The 23,298-nt window shown below is 42.0% G+C and overlaps 1 protein-coding gene across 1 annotated transcript in view; it reads right to left on the bottom strand.

The window, feature by feature from the left end:
- Positions 1-23,298, bottom strand: part of LOC103623944 (sodium channel protein type 5 subunit alpha-like) — a 215,327-nt gene that overhangs the window by 100,855 nt on the left and 91,174 nt on the right. Inside the window, 6 exon segments of the mRNA XM_017746784.1 lie at positions 1,297-1,535; positions 5,133-5,265; positions 14,009-14,410; positions 16,822-16,995; positions 20,836-21,033; positions 22,682-22,823. Of these exon segments, the coding sequence (XP_017602273.1) occupies positions 1,297-1,535; positions 5,133-5,265; positions 14,009-14,410; positions 16,822-16,995; positions 20,836-21,033; positions 22,682-22,823 (1,288 nt within the window).

Here is a 23,298-nt window from a genome sequence, read left to right as displayed (position 1 = left end):
CCAAACCTGCCAGCACAGGATGCTTCTCACTAAAGGCAGGTCTCCCATCTGCAGTGTCTCTGTGGGCTCCCACCGTGGTCAATGGTTACTACAGTCACAGCCCTACAGGCCACAGTTCACCTTTTCCAAAAGTAAATGTCTTTACAACATCACATTAATGGGGCTTAAAATTGTCCATTACTTTCCATTGACTTTAAAGGGAGACAAGGACAATTGGCACAGAGAGACTCCTACGCTGTAAATACCTGAGGTTAGGTGACGTGAATCCAGCTTTGAGATACTGCAGCCTTTGTTCTCACAGAAGTAAAGGGCTTTTTTAATCTCTGCTGTGAGCTCCTCAAATGCAAACTTTGCAGCATCCACCTTTCAGATTCTCCAGATCACTCATGTTCCTACAGGATATTTCTGCTGCTACCACTAGGTTTTAGGGGAAATTCACCATGCCATAGCTAGATGGCCTGTGCCTTTTCTAAAATTAAAAGGATTTTAAACACTAAGTTTTAAAGCAGTAGCATGTGGTAGCTTTTAAACATAACTCAGAGAAAGATGATTAAAGAAAAAGCTTCCATTTTGGGGTAAGTGCAGAATTTTAGTGCCCCCTGCATCACAAGTTGTATCACGTTGCCCTTGGAAAGGCTTTTCTGCTGTCCCTGCAGCTTGGCTGTAGACTGTCACTCTGCTTTTCCTTGGAGAAGTGTGGTCTGTGCTTGCTTTGCAGCTCTACAACCATCTGCTCTGGCTTGCACATTAAGTTTCCCCTCAAAGCATCAGCCATGCTTTGCTCCATGTCCCCTCCACCCTGGGGTTTTCAGAGGACCCAGCACATGTAGAAAATGCACTGCAGGCACCTTCCAGCATAGCTATCAACCCATGATCAAACACAACTCTATTTCCCTCAAAGATCTTGCCCAGCTTTTTTCTGCAGGTTTCTTTTTTAACGTAAAAGTCACTATTAGTCACCAAGAACTGCTGCCTTTTCATTGCTTTACCAGAAATCCTGAATAAAGCTCATTAACCTTTCTCTTATCTCATTTCCTTAAACAGGTATCTATCAGGAACAGCCCCAAAACATGGCTTTAATGGTTACTAATAGCATTAGAATATGTTAGCTTGACAAAAATAGACGCTTGTTCTTCATTCAGTTCTCTTCAGAAAGAGGTGGTCATGTGGACTTGCTTGACAAAGTAAAGCAATGCTGGCAGTGTATCAAAATGGGACATTCCTAAGTCACAGCCAAAACTTTAAAAAGTAGGAAATGCACCCCTCAGGTGGCCCTTCATGTTCACACTGACTTACCAAATTGCCTATGTACAGCATGTGGTCAAACTCCTTCGTCATCTTGTAATGCTCCAAGGCCATGAAGAGCGTGTTCAGCACAATGCAGAGGGTGATGGTGAGGTCGGTAAATGGGTCCATTACCACAAACTTGACAAATTTCTTGATTAAAACCCAAAGCGGGCAGCAATCCCAAATGAGGAATTTAACAGCAAAGTGGTTCCAGCAGGGAGGACATTTCTGGTGTGATTCCTCAAGCTCTAAGTCACAAGCAGTAAAGTCACAGTCAATTCACACTGAGCTATATGACAAGAGAACACTTAAAATGACTCATAACACAGAGGAAGGCCCACAAATTACCCCGAACTTTTTACAATGATAAAAATATTTCTGTCCTAACAGGTTGGCAAATTACACACTTTGGGGTTTTAGCCAGTTGACCTGCGCTTAGCAGACAGTGACCTGTTCTGGAAGTAATAAACTTTTAAAAGTGTCACAGGCAAAAAGTGAGAATCACACTAAGTATGTGAAGTCCAATATTATATATAGGCTTGGATTCTTATGCTGTTTTCCATTTTGCCAAGTTCAAATGGATAAGAATACACTATCTTCATTTAACTTAGACTGGAATATCATTTCCAGGTCACACTTTCAAAGTATCTTAAGAAATACCTTTTAAAGCAGATAAGAGATGAAAGTTCTTAAATCCAATATTTAGAGCTGGTTTAAGTACTTGAGAACCAGAGTATCCCTGGTTATCAACAGAGTTTCTGTCCTCGATGTGTAAGCCAAAAAGGCATTAAATATCTGATTTTTCTGAAAGGCCCACATATAAAATCAGGGAGCCCATAAGCCAGTTTGAAAATGCTACTAAAACTCCAAGGTGCTTTTTAAAGGTGCTCTTAAAATATTGCCTGTAATACAACTTTTACATGCTCATTTTACCTATGCACAAAAGAATTGAAATAGCCTCCTAAGTATAATTTGTGTTAAACGGTGAATAAAGAAAAGCCAAAAAAGACAGTTAATGGCTAAAAGACAATGATCAGCAGAATTGCTTAATGCTTTCCTATTCTGATTCCTTTATGGGCATGGAATGCTCTATTATGGTTTTAGTCTATATAATTAGAACCTGCACTGATAACAGGAAAACTTCAGCCAAGGCTGTTATTGCAATCAGTTCATAAACAGCCTCCTCTCTCCAGGCAGGAAGCATTTGGGACAAGGGGAAATGGCCCCAAGCTGTGCCAGGGGAGCTTCAGATTGGGTATTAGGAAAAACCTCTTCACTCCAAGAGTGATTAAGCACAGGTGGAGTCACCATCCCTGGAAGTGTTCAAAAACCGAGTGGACGTGGCACTTTGCAATGTGGTTTGGTGGGCACAGGGGTATTCAGTCAAAGGTTGGACTTGCTGATCTTGGAGGATTTTTCCTCAGACTCTCTGATTCTTTATCCACTTTCTTCAGAGGACAACAGAACTGTGGTATTAGGTGTCTTCCAGCAAGCTTTCAAAATACCAGATGGTGTCCTAAATGCAAAGGTTTTACCCAAACATCTGTGCTGTTCTGACATCTTTGGGAAATGAAATTGCTCCCAAGAAATGACTCTTTCCAGCCTCCAAACAGAGAGCTTACAGGTAAACCCTAACATTAAGTGAGAACCATAGATTTCAATGCAAAATCCTAATTTTTTTTTTTTTAACTTGCCTCTGAAAGCAATAAAGGGTTTAGGGCAGTCAAATCCTTATGGACCTAATTTTCCAGGTAAATCTAGAACACATAGATGTATATCCTTATTCTTCACAACATAAGCCCATTTAAGTCCAGGTTGCTGCTAAAAGGGTCGGTTTCACCCTTCTCAGCCCCAGCCACATGTTATTTCTCTGCCCTTTTGCCAGCTTTTGTGCTCCTGGACCTTCTGGGTGAGCTGGTTCTGCTTGTTGATCCAGCTGAAAACCCATCATACAAAGTGCAGGGACACAGCAAGAGAAGGAGGAGGGTGTGACTGTCCTCTTTTGGCAGTGATGTTGCATGAAAATGGTTTAAATCAATTAAGAATCCACATCCTTTCCCACTACAGATGATCTCTGGAAAACACAAAACATCTAATTTTTAAAAAAAATCTGCAAAAGAAAAAGTAAAATTAGCCTCTGTTTTTTTCTGCTGCTGTTAGAAAAATGGTCAGAAAAATACAATCAACATTGCGTTGGAGATGTTTTTCCTCTTATTTTTAAATTTAAAAAGAAATAGGTCCTTTCTTGTCAGCAAGGCTTTGTAATGTCTGGAAAAAACAGGCAGCTGTTGGCTACCCAAGAGCTAAGAGCAGAAACCAAATAAGTAAAGGGGAAGGGATTTCTGGTCCAGCTGTTTCAAAGTTTGGCACAAATCTTACAGCCATGAATATGGTTAAATCCCGTGTCATACTTAATTCTGATTTGATATTCATTGTTAACGAGTATTCAATTTCAGTGACTAATGAAAGTCTGGGAGTTAGGAAAGCTTTGATGAGGATTTCTTCTATATAGAATGATAGAATAATTTAGGTTGGAAAAGACCTCTAGGATGATTGAGTCCAACTCTTATCCCAGTCCTGCCAAGTCCACCACTAAACCACATCCCTGAGTGCCATGTCCTGAATTATCCTAGTCTGGATGGCCTCTATTTCTGTGGTATAAAGGAATAGAAAAATACCATTAAATAAATAAGAAGTCCAGAAGTCCAGGCCTTTTAGGCATTCTTAACACATTACAAGAAAGCAAATCAATCACAAGTTAATTGCTAAAAACCCCACAGAAAACAAGTAAAACCTTTGCAGACTACATTAAACACTGAAATACACCAAAGCGATTATTTCTCTATTAAGAACACAACCCTTTATTTAGCCAAACACAAATATATCTTCTGGCCACAATACTGCTGAATATAACCATGGGGAGGGTAAAAAACTGAGGAAGGGCTTTCTGGTTCCACACTGGGCTATTTCTAGTTCCTCTCTGTAAAGCATCTCTTAGGTGAGTCCCTCTGTCGTGCCTTGCCTTCCTATCCATCAGCCACATAGAGAATTAGGCTGCAGGAGAATCCACAATTTCCCCTGCTACACACCATGTTCTTGACTGACTTTTTCTGTGTTCTTAGGTGCTATCTCCTCTCTCATCTCTGTTTGCCGTGTAGGAGACACGAGAAAGTGTAGGAAGGCCTTCCATGCTACAAGATTGGGAATGTGGGGTCTTGCTCTGAGTTGTCTTGGTGAGAAGAAATTTGTGAGAGGAACACGCAAAGTTCCTGTCTATGGACACTCAGAAGAGGAAAATCCTCCTGCACCTCGTGAAAAGAGCAATGGAAAAATTTGTTGAGAAATATTTACATGGTTAAAGGGGTCCTTTGAGCATCCTTGAATTTCACGTGGGACTCAAACACGCTACAGTGTCCCTGTTGTGAGAGACTCTGAGACTTTTCTCCCCCACAATTTGGATGTTCTGCATGTGGCCGGTGACTGCACATGCCAGGATTTCCATCAGCCCCAGAGAGATGAGACACAAACAAATGTAAAGTCAGTACCCAAAGCCAGGCTGGTACTCCCCTACCCTGCACCGTGGTGAGCCCTGTGTAAATCTAACACCACGACAGCACAAAATCTTAAATCTTACAGCTCCAATTCTGATTATATGGCTTTTTTTTTTATTTTATTTTTACAAGTCCATGGGTAAGGTAAAGATCATATTGCCTCTGTTATAGGGGTTGCAATAACTATCCTTAGTGCCTTCTTTCAAAACGATATCAGGACATTTTGTGTCACTTTTTTTCCTGCCTTTTAACATGGACGTGGCTTTGAGTTGGGAAACTGAGGACGTCTCTTACCTTCCAGGGCACTGGTGATGATGCTGACAGCACTCACTGCCCTCTGCCTCTGAAAGGGCTCGTCCGAGTGATCCACTGAGGGCCGGTGGGGCATTAAAAGCTGTTTCTTGCTTGCCTCGTCCGAGGGGGAGGTCTGTTTAAGGAACACACTGGATCAGCACGGTAAAACCAAGGCAGATACTGGGTAGAAATTTCAAAACTGCCTAAGCATTAATTTTCTCATCCGAAGAGTCCAAAGCTCATTGACTTCTGAGCTAGAGACATCCTGATGGGGCACAGCTTTTGAAAATGGCACTTTGAGCAATTTTGGAAAATTTGTTCTGCCCTTTACCTTCATGTAAGCTGTGGGTGAAAATCAAGGAAGGCTTATGATGCCAGAGGAATAGCAGTGCTGCTTTCCCATGCTCTTTGCTTGTGAAAGAAGGCCAGCTTAATTACATTAATTAATCTATTATTTCTGAAATGTGTTAACTATTTAATTATACAGCTAGGAGAGGAAAAGGGCGTGGGTAACAGCTCGATTACAGACCTCTGATATCATACCAAGCAAACTGACTCCCCAACACGTTTTTTCTTGTTCTGAAACACTGCCAAATCTCAGGAACATATTGTCATTGTGGTGATCTTTGGTGTTATGGATTCTGAAGCTCCATAATTAGGGGAGAGACTTAGTTTCTTTTTCTCGGGAAAAAATAAATAACCTAACCCTTGTTCTCATATTTCTCAAGGAAAAGCTTAAAAAAAAAAAAATCCCAAAGAAATCAAATACCAGAAAAGCAGAACTGCCAAACTGTCTTTGTTTAATGTCTCATTTTAAATTAGTTTTATGCTTTTTGTAGGCTTGGGTTTCTGAAGTCAGACAGAAACACAGTACAGCTGAAGACACACACTGCATTAAACACTTTATATTGTCAGCTCACAGGAGCAAGATGTTAAGGCTTCTAATATTACAAGCTCCCACTTCATACAGAGAACAGATCCCACTTGGTTTACTCCTCCAGATCCCATCCAGGTGGAAAGAAAAGTGGTGGTTGAGGTGCAAGAATCTGGGAAAGCCAGGTTCAACATCATTCTCTGCCACAGACCTCCTGGTTGAGACCCTCAGTTTCCCAAAGTAAGTGTTTAACACTCCCTGCCCTGGTCCTCCAAGCATCCAGGCTGTGAGGTCTGAGACACCGTGTAACAAGACAGGTGTAGACAGATGGATCCTGAAGCTCAAGGAAATGGGAAATGAGAAGAAATCCCTACAAAGATGAGAATCCCTGGTTTATGCAGATATCAGACTAGTTGCTTTAGTTTCTCCACAGACAAATGAGCTACAGGAATTAGATTGAGTCTTCTGGATCTTCTCATCACTTGGGTCTGAAATAGCCCTGACCTCCCTGATCAGCTCCCGGGTTGCCAACTGACATGTGCCATAAGCAGCAGTTCCACAGCTGTTTGTGCCCAGGGACCCAGGATCCCTCCTCTTCACCACTTCTCTACCAAAAATGCTCTTCAAGAAAGGCAATTCCATGAGAACAGCAAGAAAGAAAGCTCTACAAGCTGTCTTTCTGGAGTGTGACCGCTTCAGGGCAGGGGATATCCCCAGAAAAGGGCAAAGATGTTTGGCCACTGGTTGACAATGAAAATTGTAACCAGGATGCTGGTCCCATGTCACTTCAAGTACTGCAGTTAAAAATACCAATCACTGCAAGACCAGAGAAGGATAAAGATGTTTAAAGCAAGCACTTAAAACATTAGCTGGGTCAGGAAAGCAGTAATGCTTCAAAATGGCTTTTTTTCTCCCCCGAAAATGTCCTTTTTTAAAAAAACAAAACAACTCAATTGCCTCATTGTCCATTGAGTTACTGACAAAGTCATCTCAAAAGGAAAGTTATAATCAGAAACTCTTCAAAGAAGTCCTACTTGTGCACAACAAGAAAACACTCTCTCCTTGGCTTAGGAGCCAGGGAATACCAGGAATGGTGTTTCAGATGCATTAGTTCACTTGATTTCCTTCACCTCAAAAACATCCAATAAAAACCAGAGAAACAACAAATGTTTTATTAATGAAGAAAGCATCTCCAAAATTGCATAATCATTCACAGCAGTTTGGAATACATAACAAATACATGGTAGCAAAAAGAAATAGCTAGACAGGGAGATGAAAAACAGGAGGGAGACAAATTTTTAAGTAGAATAAGTTAAAAAGAAAACAAAAAGGAAAAGCAAAGAAAAAGAGAAAAAAACCCACAAACCACAAGTTTGCCTCTCTCTGTAAAATGGAGCATAAGAAAACCTCAGATTTCAAATCCCTCTGGATTATTTCACTCTTTTTAAGCTCTAATGTCTTCCCATCCCGACCTAAAGCATAGGATGTACCAGTAACATGTCATCAGACAACCTCGTTCCCAAGAGTCCTTTATCTGAAAGCCGCCTTTTACTCACAAGTGCAAAGAGGTAGAAAGTCAAAGGAAAAACATTCCGAGGTTCATTCCTCCTATTTTCTTTTATTTAACTAAACCAGGGTACTGAAATGTCCAAGTTAAACAGGTTTGGAACGTCTTTCATTAAGGAAACAGCAGGGAGTGGACTTTTTTCCTAGGTTTGACATGATATTCCCAACCCAACAAGCTTTTTAAGTCCCACTACTTTTGGTTCCAGCCCCTGCATCCTCAGTCCTGCCACGTGTGCCACCAGAAGTGATCCCCAAGACTTCAGGAGTGCTTCTGCAGTCAAGGGGATTACTTTGCAGCCATCCTTCACCTGCAAAGGGTATTTCAGAATGAAATGGCTCCTTCCTTCCTTCATCTCTGGAGAGGGGATGGGGTGCAATTTGCTGCTGGCAAAGGGTACCCTGTGTGACAGCCACCCACTCACCCAGCAGTGTGTGTCCCCCTGAAGGATGGAGCCCCAAGCCCCTGGTCCCTGCCAGCCCCCTGGCACCAGGCACACGGCAGAGGTTCATCCCTAGAGCCCCTCCAGGTGAATTGCTTAAAATTATTAAAGCTGCATAAGGAAGTTGATGAGCTTATGCTCTGTGTAAAGAATAGATGTGTGTGGGTTTGGGTTTATATTACTATTATTTATTTTAGAATAGAGATAGCTGACATTCACACAAGGAACTGACAGCTTTTGCACTGTGAGACAGAGAGCAGTTCCAGGAACTGGACGAGCAGGCAGCATAAAGGCTATAATCATCCCTGAGAGAACACATATAGGCACAGTTGCTCTTTGTTCTTATATTCCTCTAGAAATTAAGCATAAAATAACAGCAGTCTCCACAGTTATGCAAGGAGTCTCCGTAGGATCCAGATGAGAAATCACAACGGAGTTAAACATAGGCACCTCCAGCAGGACAAGATTATTTGTGTTGCTCCCTGATTGACTGGAAACGTTCCTCTTTTGGATTAGCTAAATTCTATAGAGACAAATACACTGTTCAGTAATTTACATGTGAATGAGGATGTATAACAGAGTTATTTTTTTCTTACTGCCTACAGTTTTGAACTATGTCAAAACTATTATGGGAAGATGGGCTTCCACATAGCAGCACTTTTAAAGACCGTTTCTGAGAACAGGTTTAGTTTTCCTTGTACGCTTTTTTTTTTCAAGCAGAGAAAGAGGTGGGCAGGCCACACCATGTACAACGGACCAAATTAAGGCACCAGCACAAATATTTAACGAAATTGGAGGACATAATAGAGCACAGCATTAAAAAGAAACCATTTAATTTTGGGGGTGCTTAACTATTTGAAGAGATGTGCCATAAACTAAATCAGTTTGAAATATTTGTACCAAATCTGAGTGATTTACACTTAGGATGTACAAAAGCAAAGTTTGAAATGAGCAGGAACCAGAGCTGTGGTGACAACTCTGTGTGACAGCATCAGAGGGCTGGGTAGCTTTCATCCACATAACTCACTGGTGGATTTTTGGATGACTTATTCTGTTGACCTTTATTTCTGAACATGGAAACTGCTAACACTTTCCCTTTTCACCAGTCCTGTGGCAAAGCAAGAAGTGAAAGAGAGAAATTTTACCTCAGGGTGGTTTTAGACTCAACAAGAAAACCTCAAACCAATGTGGTCAGCAAAAGCCTTTTATGCCTAGCTGAAACAAAACCCAAGGTCTTTTCTTTTTCTTCTTTCTTTTTAAAAGAATATCACAAAAAATAAAGTTATCTAAACTTCTAAATCTTTATTTCAGTCCCTTGATAAACATCTTTCCCTGTCTCAAGGGCTCACTGCCCAGGTACTTTCCCTCCTGCCAAACTAGCAATGCTCAGTATTTCAAGTTTCCTAGAAGAGAAAACACAAGAGGAAATTCAGGAAAGGTAGTATGTGCAAGAGGGTGTTCCCAGGTTACTCCAGCCTCCTTGCCCATCCCAAAGCCGTGTCACAGGCTGCCCCACCCTGCTCCTGAACTATGGAAGGCTTTGGTGAGGAGGTGCTCCAGGGAGAGCAAAGCAGTGCAGATCACCAGCTAACAGCCAGGGCCCACTTGGAAACCACCACCCTTTCAGTCCTGCATCCATTTCCCTTCCACTTCCAACCTCTGGAATAATTGCAAAGTCAGGTTAAACTAAAAATCTTGTGATTTCCCTGCAAGGTTACGGCTCCAGCTGGATTTAGGAGGCAAGAAAGGATGTGTTTTGTGTGTTTCTTAACCCTCTAGAAGTTCTTGACAGACACAGGTGGGATCTCACTCAGCCTCATCAGAACCCATGGATAAATTGAGCTCCAGGTAACAGCTCATTAACCAAATCCAATTCTGCTCAAGCATATCAATACCTTGTGAAGGGAGGTGTTATTCTAACCTCTTAACTAAGAAACACCAGAACACAACAGAGCAATGCAAGGCTACAAATAAATACTGCAGAACCTTTAGGTTGTAGTGTGCCCTGAAGTTACTTACATAATGTATAGATTTTCTCTAAATAAAGCAAAAGCCAATATCCCACCCAGCTATCAGCAGGAGTGTAAAAAACATATCATTTTTCAAATCTCTCAGTTTCAGGTCAAGACAATAGCAATTAGGACTTTTAGCATAGTCACCAGGTCCCACTTATGTCGTATTTACACCGGGCTGAGTTTGATAAAATCAGCAGCTGCGCCACTTGAAGAAAGCTGATAGCAGAATAGGACAGCCCTGACTGAGTGCTCTTCAGGACACAGTGGAGATTTCCAGAACAGTGACTAGGACTTGTCATGGGTTTCCTGGGACAAGCTCCCTGCACCCCTCAGCCTTGGTCACCTCTTGCTCTTCCCCTCTGGGTGATGACTGCCACACCCAGACCTGCTTTGTGAAGGGTATTTGAAGACCACACTTTCAATTGCACTACTTTGCTCTTCCTATGACCTCTGCAGGCTCTCTGGCTTGAATCCTCACTGCAGTGAATCCTCTGTGCTGCCGATGGCAGCTCCCCACAATGCTGCCACTGCTCCTTGTGGGAACTCTCTTGCGGCGTGGGGACACCCATAGGTGTAGCAAAGTGTGCAGAAGGTACAACATCCTCCTCTTGCTCAGGCTGTGCACTGAAGCCCCTGGGGGCTTTCAGGACTGCTTTGATGCAGAAGAGTTCATGGGCAGGTGCCACTCTGCATGGACCATGCTGATTATGGTAAGCAATCCCAATGACCATCCAGACTGCCCCAGCTGATGAGACTGATGGACTTGAGCACCATCCACTGAGATAACCTAAAGTCCCCCCTTTTTCCTCAGCTGTGTTTAGGAATTAGGGAGAGGAGATGGATAGTGCAAACAGACTTGGTTTCTCATGGAAACCCACTCATCCATCCGTACCAAGCAGCCAAGGCCATCTGAACAAAATTTGAAACTGGCTTTTTTTTCTTACATGCTTTTCTGCAGCCAAGTGTCAGGATGTCACTCCTCTGAGTCACCAGCCTGAATAGTGGGATAACCTGCTGCAGCCACATCTCTGCTGGGAGAGGGCAGCTGAACTGCACAGATGTTTTCGTGTCAGCTCAGCTGCCACCTGCAGCCATTCCCATGGGCAGATGGCCCTTGGCTGGGACAGGGGGTAGCAGCTGCAATGACACAAAGGCATAGAAGTTGTTCATTGTGGTCCCAACCACTTTGCTTGGATTAAACTGTTCAGGCTGAATTTTGCTAAAGCTGGTGAGGCTAAAATGCTCAAAAGCGGAGAGTGACTGTTTGTGCTTTCCCTGAGAAACCTGAGAAGGGCCCACTTTGAAATAATTTGTGACAGCTATGGGCTAAGTCACTATTTGTGACTGAAGGACTAAACGCAAAACCAGACATGGTCAGATCTTGTTTGATGTTTGCTCTGTCCTTTAAATCAGAAGTGCTCCTCCAAGCTTTCCCCAAATCAGAATTCAGCGATCTCCCTGCTGAGTAGCCATCAGACGGGTCTGTGTTAGGCTCATCAGATACCACAAAGTGACCTAAACAAGTGCATCTTCAAAACCTAATGTTGTAAATTGTGTTTTTTTCAGCTCCATCAACCCAGGTGTTGCATTTGCATGAGCAAAGCCACAGTTACACCTCAGGAAGCTGCAAGTCAGGGCTTAACCCATGTTAGAGCAATGCATTTTCATGGACTGGCCCCTTCATTTCTTGCTCATGAGAGATACAACAGATAGCCCAAGTGGGTCCTTTTTCACCATGGGCTCACACTTGTCCGAAATAAACAACAGCAGCAGGGTCGGTGAGGTTAATGAGGTAACTGCAACTTCACCCGGCAACATCTTTCTTTTACCTTCCCCAAACATATCAAGAGACTGTAACAAGAGGACAAAGCTGCTAACTAAGAACAAATTCAACTTCAAATTTTAACATGAAAAAGGTGAAAATCATCAAATGCAAAGCCCAGAAACATGCTGATGTATCTCCAAGCATGCTGAGGGGTCAGATTGGCTATTTCCTTCTGCCTGAGCCACAGCTGAGGCTGCACGTTTGTGCACAGCGCTTACAACTCCTGTAGTGACTACATCTGTACAGCCATGGGCCCCTTGCCAATTAGCTTTTAACTCCAGCTCACATTTTCTGGATAGATTAGATACCAAACCTGTTTTGCAGAAGACACAGTATCCTTCACATTGCATCACTGGATGAGCATCTGTTACTATAGTGCCTGGGTGTTATTTCCTAGATGACCAGGGAACTGCCAAGTGAGCTCACCCACCCGGGCCATTCAATTTTCAACATCCATTTTTTCAAAAGGCAGGAAGCCGACAAATGAAAATAAATGCCAGCAGAGCTCAGAGCCTCCCCATCACCTCAGGACCCAATCCTGTAAAATACCAATATTTTCTGTGAAAGGTTGAGTGCTCTCATGCTTTGCTAAGCTTTTTCTGACAGCAGGGACAGCCTCAGCAGACTGCAGAGATGCTTTCCTTGCAGAGAAAAGGGGGACATCCTCTACTCATCTACTGAGGTCTTTTGACCTTGGTTCAGAATTTTATTTTAAACAGATGCACAGATATTCTTCCTTAGTTCCTTTAAAACACAGCTTTTTTTTTTTTTTTCTTTTCTTTTTTTACAAAGCTAAATCCAATAAAACCTCCCTATCTACAAACAGTGTTTCTGTTGCTCAGTTGTTCAGAGAATAGTCCCAGGACTGGTCATCCTTGTCCACAGAGAGTAAAAGTAGGATTACCAAACTCCTAAATGAAGGAAGGTGTGAACATCTGAAAAAGCAGCAACAGTCTCAAAACTGTCAACAAAACAGATAATTCTCACACCAACCAGTTTCCCACATGTAGCACGGCCCCTTCTTTCCTCAGTAGTGTGAAAGTCTATTTGCAGAACTACAGGGGATGCCCAGATAGGTGAGGAAAAAAATTCAGTCCAAACCCTGAAAGGAATGAAGCTGCTTGGCTCTAGAGAAAAAATCTGCTTCTCAATTTACTGATAATCTGACACCACGGCTGGGATCCATCTCACTCACCTTTCTCTTCCAGAGATAACTTGCCTAATATATGTTATAATCACATTTGGGTTTTTTTCCCACCAATGTAACCTGGTTTTGGCACCTTGTTACTCTGAGTGGGCTTTATCTCACCTAACTTAAGACTTGTGGTCAAAGTGAACAGAAAGAAGCACTTCCAAGGAGAGAGATTATTCTGATCCATTTTTGATCCCTAAAATGAAATAAATCCTGCCCACACGGACTGTAGCAGTGACCTCTATCACTTTAAAGACTGTTGAGAGTGATGAGCTTCAATGTAGATTATCTGTGTAAAAAAGAGATAAATTCCCACCATCTCAAACTAGCAACCTGTCCAAATTGCTCTCCCTGAGTAGCTGCTATTTCCAAAAACACCATCTCATGGTGTTGCTCTGCAACAAAGATGCTGGCAATCTGCAAAAGGGCTGAAATCTGTTGATCATCATTTCCTGAGTGTAATTTGAACTGGGCACTAAAACCTTCTGGAAACTACCTTTGGACTGTAAGGAACAACCCTCTACAAGTAGCCCAAGAGAAGACCAGAGGTCAGATGCAAACAGAGAGCAACCAGAGAGAGAAAACAAAGTTGCAAGATGGCAAGACTTCACTGAATCATTTAAAAACCGTCATTTTCTATCCACCAGACAATGTCAGGTATACAAAAGTCAAAAGAAATCAAGATTAAAAGTGTCCCTTCAAGAAAAGAAAGTCCATGTCAAACCCAAGATTTAGGTGTTTGCCTCCTGACAGCTCTGAAGAGAAAGTCTTACCAGAAGGCAAGAACCTCTCTAGATGCACATTTCTCTGTGAATCAACTTGCTGTCTTCCCACCCTGCCTGGAGTGGTGGGTCTGGGTTTCTCACTGTAGGCTCCGTATCGTGTAAATAAATTACAGCAATCTCCAACAACATTTAGAAGGAAACAAGAGCGCGAATCACATACAAAATTATAAAGTACTCACCAGGTCGCCTGTCCCAGGCTTTTCCATAATAACTGGGGGGAGCAGTAACCCTGCAGGAGAAGTAGGGTCTGGGTTGAGTGCCCCGGTGCCTCCTCCTATCAGGGAAACCACACCATTGCAATCCACTGAGCTGTTCCTTTTGCCCGTCTGGGTGTAGTTGGGAGTAGTAGGGTGAGAACTATGGCTCACTTGACTTTGCACGCTTGGACGCCTCCCAGATCTTGGAATTAAGAGAGAGCCCCGGTGGCTTTCATTTTCCCCAGCGATGCTGATCTCATCATCGGCAAAATCTGTCTCGGAGCAAGCGTCTCTGCCACGGAGTCGGAAACTGAAAACGCTTCCGTGGCTGGTTCTGCGCTTCACCAAGTTTGCACTGGGACCATAACTAATGCCAAGGAGAGTCTGGAAACCCCCAGAAAGGAAAAAGGGGAAAGAGAAACAACATTTTGCAACATGTCTGCAGGAGCAAGGAAGTTCTGGGGGAGAGCAGTAAGTTCCATTTTAAACCAAGTGCTTCAGAGAAAGAGAGACTTAATTACAGGTATTCAGATTCCGCAAAGTTAAGAGGTTGAACAGTCATTCCTGGCCATCAGGTATTTGTCTAATACTTGACAGTTAAAGATGTACTGAAAAAGGAAGGGTCAAGGTGGCATTCAGCTCACAGTGTGATACTTCCTTTGCTTCTACTCCCCCCCATAGGACCAGTGCCAGAGGAGCTGGGAAGGCAGCACAAGGAGTGGAAGACAGGAGCAGGGAAGGGGATCCATCTCCAATCTACTGCATTATCATACATCTTCATAACAGCTAGGGAAGGAACAGTGCAGTGGGAGAAGACTAGATAAAGAAATAGGGCAGGAAATGAACTGCAGGGAAAATGAGAAGAAGAGGGAAGAAGAAGAAGCAGAATACGACGGAAGAAGGTGATAAAAGAAAAAGAAAAAAAAAACAAAACAAACCAAGAGCAAGAAGAGGGATATGGTTTATTAGTTTGTAAAATGATTATCTCAGTGCACATGGCTGCTTAAGGGCTAGGTAACCTCAGTACACAGCAGTCTCCCTCACTCAAATATCAGCCTTGACGATCCACTCTGACGTCAGTTAGTGAGACTGCAACTCTGCCAGAGCATCAGCAAGATGTAGCCAAGGACTAAACACACCTAAAATCTGGCAGAGTAAAAAGGATCTTCAGAAAATGTGTAAGGAATTCGAGTCTATCCCTTTCTCTTCTCTCTAAAGAGGAAATTACTGGAGTAAGAACATTTAGGCGGAATATATTTTTTAATTTATGCCTGCACAGAATTTCCAGCTTCTTCAGAACTTTCCCATGAGCCAAGTATCTATGAAGAGAGGTCAGATTGCCACAGCACCCACAAACCAGACAAATCAAATGAAGCCTGATTTCATTTTGTGCTGTAGCTTACACCACTGAGTTATGTAATGATGCTATTTAGTGACACTGGTACATGGAGGAGTACAAAACCCAGGCTCTCTCTAACTAAAAACAACCCATTTGGATTGCTACCAAATTTCAGCTGGTCAAAAATCCATGCCTGGGTTTCCATGGCACAGTCATTGAGACTGATTTCTGATGGCAAGACACTTCCAGCTGCTCAGATAGCATCTGAATGATGATTCAGCCATATTCCCTCCAACCATGCCAGACACAGCCTTGCAGAGAAGATTTACTATGAGCTTTGAAATGTGTCCCCCATGCTTCTCATGCATATGACATCCAGGGGCGAAAAGTGAAAACAAGGAATACTAATCTGAGAAATAAACTGGAAATGCACAGCTCCAGTCCACGGTCCTTCTGGCATGTGGTGTCCTGAAACCCATTCAGAATGAAGCTAAAGAGCAGTTCTGGCTTTAGCAAAGGTGTAATTTGTTACACGACCTATTCGACCAATGAGACAACAACAGAAACTACTGGATTAAAAAATGCATGTCATTTACAAAAATCCAGCTCTGGGTAAATTTTGTGAGCTGGGGAGTCATTAATTGGTCACATTTATTTACATCACTTACATGTTTTCTATGAGCTTTTTATGGCTGCCAAGTATCCCTAAATTCACTGACAACAAAATAGAAAAGGACTTAGCCCATTACATGGCTATTCAAAACAACAACAAAAAGTGATTTAAACTTTGCCCTCAGTTAAACAAAGACAAATTATCTGGAGCTATTTATGATCCCTTGATACATACAGCATGGGCAGATTCATATTCATGCATGTCAGGAACATTTACATAAAACCTTATTTAATAACACTGTCACTCTGTTTTTCTTCCCTGCAATAGAAAGTAGAAACAAGTGCCACAAAGTTTTGACTTGGAGGCAACTAGCAAAGGAATATAAAAATGTTAATAGCGTCTTTGTATAATATTTAAAAAGCCCTCCGAGACAAGTTTCCTCCTTTTCTCCTCCTCTCTTTTATTTTTAAGCTTTGTAGGTTTCCTCTAAGATTTTTTTTATCTCTAGTAGGGATAGGATAGATATAATCAGATGAATGAAAGAAAATAAACCAGACTGAGGGTAATATTGAAGCAAAAAAAAAAAAAAAAGGCAAAAAAATTTGAAAAAAACAGGTTTATAAAAATGTTTAATGGGCATTTTTAATTAATTTTTAAAATAAAGTGGTAATATATTTCCTTCCACTGCTCTAACACAGTCTGCAGTGTCTGCTGTGTTAATATTAGTTACAATATTAAATACCTGATTCTTATAAAAGTTTCAGCGTTAATTGCCTTGTTCAGAACCTGGCCTGTCCAGGAAAGCACAGTGTGGAACAAGTGATGTTTCAGACCATGGCTTACCATCCTCCTTTGACCATCATCGTAGTCACACTTGGGATTCCTTTGGTCTTCCCCATACTCATCTGCCCCCAAAGATTTCTTTTTCTTTCGCTTATTTCTTCTTTCTTTTCCACTTTTAGGTGACATTTCCAATGAACTGAGTGACATTGAATCAATTCCTTTAGCAGCTAGTGCCTAAATCAGAAGATGGTAGAAGGTATGAAAATTCTTATTTCAGGATTGCAGTGGAAACTAGTACTTACTGCTCAGAAATTATTTTTCATTTTAAATTTTAAGGTTGTATAGGAGAGATATTAAACATTTCAGGAGATAATCATAAAACTTAGGAATGGCTGCATAAAAGAATGGCTTTTATGTGGAGTTCCCACACAAGACCCTTTGGCATATCACGAAGGAACAGCCTGTGTACACACGGCATGCACACATCTCTGGAGTAACACTTCTGGTGCCAGGCAAAGAAAAATCTCAAGCTGGGGAGCCTCAGATTAAAGTCTCCCTGGACTTCAGCCCCTTGAAGTGGGACTGCTGGACAGGAGGGCAGCCCAGCTGGCTGCTGGGATTTTCCCTCCCCTGTCACAGAGGGATGCTAGGAACAGCAGGCAGCTCAGCCAGCACGTTTCTGTAAACACTCATCCCGAGGAGCAGCACAGGCAGCTGCGATCAGAGATGCAAAGGGAGAACCATGGGCTTAACTGGAGATAAGGTGGCCTTTGCTGTGCCATGTGCTCCCACGCTGTGCTGTCTATCTGCTGGGATCGCTGCAGGAGCAGGCTGATAACACACCAGCTCCTGGGAGCCCTGCAGAAGCCCAATTCCAAAGCCTGAGCGCTCAAAGCCACAGCCTTGGGAGCAAATGAGCATCCAGGAGGAAAGACTGATAGGAGCTGCGAGAGCTGGGGCCCCGTCCCTGGCACAGGCAGGAGGAGTGAGGGGGCTCTGAGTACAGGGGTCAGGTTTGGAGGTGCTGGAGGTGCTGGAGAACCACATCAGTGGCCTGGGGACCAGCCCAGTGCAGAGCCCCCAGCTGAAACACCTGAAGAGAGTGAATTGTTAAAAAAAGCCTCTCCAGGTTCCCCAGAACAGGAGAAACAGATGAATCCTCAGTGCTATTGTCTGTAAGCCACTAGAATCAAACAGGCAATCATCTCTCCACTGCAAAATACTCCCTTCCTCCCACAGGCATCAGTCCAAGGAAAGTGAAGGCACTTAACAGCTGTGTAAAGAATCAATCATGTATTTCAAGGAGTAGTGGTAGCTCTATCAGGCTGAGAGCACAACAAAACTTAATTCCTGTGGGAAATATCTTTTATAAGCAAGCTGCTTAAAGCAGAGAGGAGGAGGGCTCAGACACTGGTCTAGGCTGTTGGCTTGATTTTTTTTTTTTTTTTTTTTTTTTGTTTTTTTTTTTTTTTTGAGTCGATTGATTTAATTGCTCTGCTGAAGTGCTTTCTCTTCATAAAGATTCGGCAAGTCTTTTGGTGTTAAGCTCAGATTTAGGAATGTGTTAGACCAATTGTATAAATTGACTGATAGTCCCCAAGCAGGTCTATCAATTATATTTATGCTCCCTTTATACTGCACAGTGTAAAAGCTGGCCTGAAGAGTTTTGGTTTTCCTCCCTGATTGCTGTCATATTTTGTTGATCTAGAAAATAGTGTAGGTTGTGCTACTAAGCATTCTGTATTCATACTGCAAAACAGGCTAATTTTTAGTTTATTAGCATTTTCTTACCTATTGCTTGGGTTGCATTGTTTCTGTGCTCAATACCTCTGTCAGATAGTGAAAAAGGATTTGGACTGAATTGTTCCTCAGGGCATGGAGGATCACAGAGTCATAGCACAGCTTGTGATGGAAAGGACCTTAGAATTCATCCAACCCCCTTGCCATGGGCAGGGACACCTTCCCAGTTTACTCAGTGCTCCATCCATCCAGGGCTTGAGGATGTCCTCACGTCCTGCCTATCTATCCTTTCTGTCTGGGTTCCTGTGGCTGGACCACATCTTTGTCCTCAGGCACTGCAGGCCATAACCCACTGCAACAACTGCAGGGGCAGGAAATGTTTGTGGGACCAAGTATGCCTGGCAAGGACATGTGATGGCTGAAAGAAGGGAGGAAAGTTTAGTTCACACAAGCCCTGACATGGGGATCATGCAAGACACAGTTCTTGAGGCAAGAACTTAATGGTACAGTGAGGAAGTCAAAACCAGTATCTTGATCAAGGTTTGGAGAACCAGATTAAAACTGAGTAGCTCTGACTGGGGTGAGATATCTGAGCAGGACATCTGAAAGCTCCATGGTGCAGCCACCCAATTCCCTTTTCTGAGCCTCTTCTTCCAAATGTCTACTTTGGGATTTGCAGAAGTACCGGACTTCATTAGTGAACATGACGGACCCAAATCACTCCACTCCTGAATTTCCTTCCCATAAAACTAGGATAATACTCCAGGAGTATTGCAAACACAAATGAGCATTTTTGAAGCACACAGAGTCTGAGCAGTGACAAGGGGCACTGAAAAAGCTCGGAGGATGTTAGTCACTTCCTCTTCCAAGCATGCTTTGACTGCCTGAGCCGGGAAGTCTGCTCGAGCTGGCCTAAGGCAACAGAACAAATGATGAGAAAGCAAAGAGCTGCTCTCGAGTCATGTACTGCCCACCCTTTGCACTGAACAGGGCATGGGGAAGATGAGAAATGGTTGGCTAAAGAAAAGGCTCTATTATAAAGCATATAGAGAAATGGGAAAAATTCAGCTTTTCCCCTGAAAACTTTCTTTTTTGCCACATTATAGTTTCTGGGCTTAATGTTCCTTTTTTTGTGTACATACGGGCTTAATCGAAATCAAAGCCTTCAAAATGAAATTCTTAAATATCTTTAATTATAGTTGGGGCTACCAAAGTTGACTGTTATTAGGAAGAGCTCAGCTGGAGTCAAAAACACACGAAAATTTCTGAAAAATAGGTATGAGTTGGAGCTCAGTTTGCTCCCTTAGGTTATGGCAGAGAATTACTCTGTTCAGAGTGCCTGTATATGGACTAAATTGCATTTACCTATTACTTAAACTATCAAAGAGGATCTTTAAAAGGACTTAAATGATTCATAAACCACTACCAGCACTTTGTCAAGAGTGAATTGCATTTTCTATTTTCTTTCCAAGGATTTAAATGGGCTTTGGATTAGGCCCTGAAGGCATATGTACCCAAAAGAAAATTATGTATATTAGTTTATATTGTGTTTCAAGGATTTATTTCTCTGAACTACAGTGCTACGTGTTATTTCAGACTAATTTTCTTATTGTCTTCTTGTTCACAGCACCTAAAATGTTCTCTTCTGCTGTTTAATAAAAGCGTTCTACCCCACACAAACCACATGCAAATTAAATACTGTTATTAAGGCTATAAGGCTACATCCACCATTTGACCTCCCTGGTTTGTTTAAATTTATGACATAACATTAAATCCATACCCTTTGCATAATTTGCAGATCTTAACCTCAAGGTCTGCCTGTTTACTTTTCCAGGAATGAAACTGTATGTGCTTCAAAGAGGTCATCCTACATCTTTATCTTCATTATCAAACAATTGGGTATTCATGGCAGGTTGAGCAAGACAGTGAGGAAACCGATGCGTGCTAAAGGGATGGTGGAAGGAGGTTCAGCTGGGGCTATGGCTGAGCTACCAAAACAGCTGGTTGGTGCTCAAATGCAGATGTAGTTTTCCCACCACTAAAACATCTCACATGCCAAACAATATAAATTTCTCCGCTCGCATATGGGGTACGGTTAAACCAGTACAGCTCTGGATATGTATACTCCAAATGGCCCCAATCCTAACAGGGAGAACTAGAATTATTCTTTCAGAAAAAAAAAAAAAATTGCTATAACTTTGTCCAGTACAATAAACTGCTTTCAAGCAACTCTTACTTTGGTTATCACACAAATGTAAAATAAAGGGGACGTTAATCTCAAAGTAACATTTATTCAAGTCACCTAAGGCTAATCATGTCACATAGTTCACTGACCTCCTGCTCTTTCTTTAACATCTCCATGGCTTCCCGAAACTTTCTTTCCTTCTCCTCTGTTTCAGCAATAGTGGCTTGGTTCTGCTCCTCATATGCCATGGCAACAACAGCCAGAATCAGGTTGATCAGATAAAATGAACCCAGAAAGATGACCAGCATAAAAAAAAGCATGTAGATCTTCCCAGCAGATCTGAGAGTCTGTAAGTGAAAAAGTAAAATTAACACAGCTTTACAATGTTTCTTAAAAGAAAAAAAAAAATTAAAGAAAAGAAGGGTTTTTTTAAAACTTAGATTTATAATATAATTGAATCCAGCCTTTGTTAATAGTTCAAACAGAAAGCCTTTGATGAGAAATGACAACCATATACAAGGAAATAATCTTCTCACCAATAAGTTTTTACACCTTAATCAAAAATTGTGCGCCTTGCAGTGAATTAATTTCTAAAAGAAGAATGCTTTCAATGCTTTCCTCCTTTACCAAATATCTCTGCTACTTTTCTTTTAGAATAGATATTACAGCAGTTGCAGTGAAAAATTCCCCCACAGCTCAGCCTGGTTTTGTCCAGTGCGTAGAAACCATCCAAGTGGGATTCATGCTGGATCCCCTCAGATGTCTACAATCCCGGTCCTTTTTCAGGGAGAAAAAACACATGTTTAGGGTGCAATTCATCCAAATACCATTGAGACATCTGTGTCAGGATGAGAAGAATCAAGCCTTGGGCTCTGCTGAATGTACCCCCTGTTTCTTCACCAGATTTATCGGCAAAACTGGAATTTTGGGGGACAGCTTATGTGTAACAGATATGTAACAGGTATGTCCCATGCTCAGTGAGTTGATACTACTGACAGAAAACACTGTGTGATAGTATAAGGTCAAATAATAAAAAGGACTGATGTTCATCCTTATTTGCTGTGATAGTTTCTGTCTTCCAGAGTTGTACACGTAGCTCTGTGTCAAGTAAGTGAATAGAGTTGTTTAAAGAATCTTCAGTTTCATTGTTCTACATTTTCCTGAAGTGAAATTGTGTAACTGGCTGTATGTGAAGCTGAAATCCCCCAAATCTTCAGCGATGTCTACCTCAGTACCTTCAGAGTAGTTCTGTCAACATTATCCCTTGATTTCCTTACGATCACGTTCCAGTTTTGGCAGGTTTGAGATGCAGCAGCAAATCATCAGTGTCCTCATGGACAGAGAATGTAATTCAGTACCAAACTGGCAGATGTAGTTCTTTGGGGTTTGCACACATTTCAGGAAATGCATGCTGAAGTGAGCATTTACTCCGAGACCACCGTGCATGTGACTGTGAGCTGAGTCTGGATCTGTTTATGCCTCTGTCAGGTGTCCACAATGAAGAGCTTGCAGCAGGGGGAACTGAAATGTGTCATGTAGTCTTGCCATTTTCTGAATTTGTGCTCATCACCATGCCTGGCAAAATCAGATATGCCAAGTATACAGATGCTTCCCTAGCCCTTTCTTGAGCCGGACTCGAAAGATTTGTTTGTGTTACACCATCCAACAAAAAATCACCAAGTGGTGATGTGGTGATCTTCCTCAAGCAGTGAACTTCATTTAGACTCAGGTGAATTAGTGTCCTTCTCTCAGCACCACTTTTTCTCAATTTGCCCAAACACCCAGCCTAATGTCTTCGAATATCATCACTTTTAATAAATTAATTGTAAGAACTGATTGTCCTCCTCCAGAAGATCTGATCATCCTTCTCTAGAACACACACAGAGCACAGTTTACCTAATAACCAGCAATTCTTTCTTTAACTATTATATATGCCACTGTAACAAGATGATGTGTTTATTTATACTTTTAAACAGTAATAAAATAACCTGATACCTGTTGGTAAAGACGTTCCCAGTAATCTTGAGTCATAAGACGGAACAAGGAGAGAAAGGCCCAGCCAAAAGTATCAAAGCTTGTGTAACCATGGTCAGGATTTTCCCCAGCCTTCAGACATATATATCCCTCAGGGCACGTGCTGCAAAACATCAAATACAATCTATGAGATGCATTTTATCTGGCTCCAACATGGAGAAACTGATTTCCAGGGAAACACATTGAATGCTCTTGGTTAAGAGCATCAATGGTAAATTCCTTCACTGTGTAAAACCACAGGAAATAGGTGATGCTACTTCATGATACCAAAGGTCTTTGCAATCTTATTTTTACTTTGAAAGATTAAACAGAGAAATAATAACCATAGCACAGGGTGCAATGGCAAATAATACCACCTAGCACTTCATATATTTGGAATAGACTGGAATTAGGTGCCTAGACAGGACTTTAGTACTTAAATATAGTTTCTCTTAGCACTTCTTCCTAATTAAGAATCAAAAACCTGGTGTCTCCTGTTACAATTGCAGGTAACACTGTGATGAGGAACCTGCTCTTTTGGTTACACAGCCTGACACTGGCTGGACACCACCAGCCTGTGCTATCAGAGCACCCTCCTC

The sequence above is a fragment of the Corvus brachyrhynchos genome, unplaced genomic scaffold, assembly GCF_000691975.1.
Source record: "Corvus brachyrhynchos isolate BGI_N302 unplaced genomic scaffold, ASM69197v1 scaffold18, whole genome shotgun sequence".
Classification (NCBI taxonomy): Eukaryota; Metazoa; Chordata; class Aves; order Passeriformes; family Corvidae; genus Corvus; species Corvus brachyrhynchos.
This window is presented reverse-complemented; position numbering and strand designations above follow the sequence as displayed.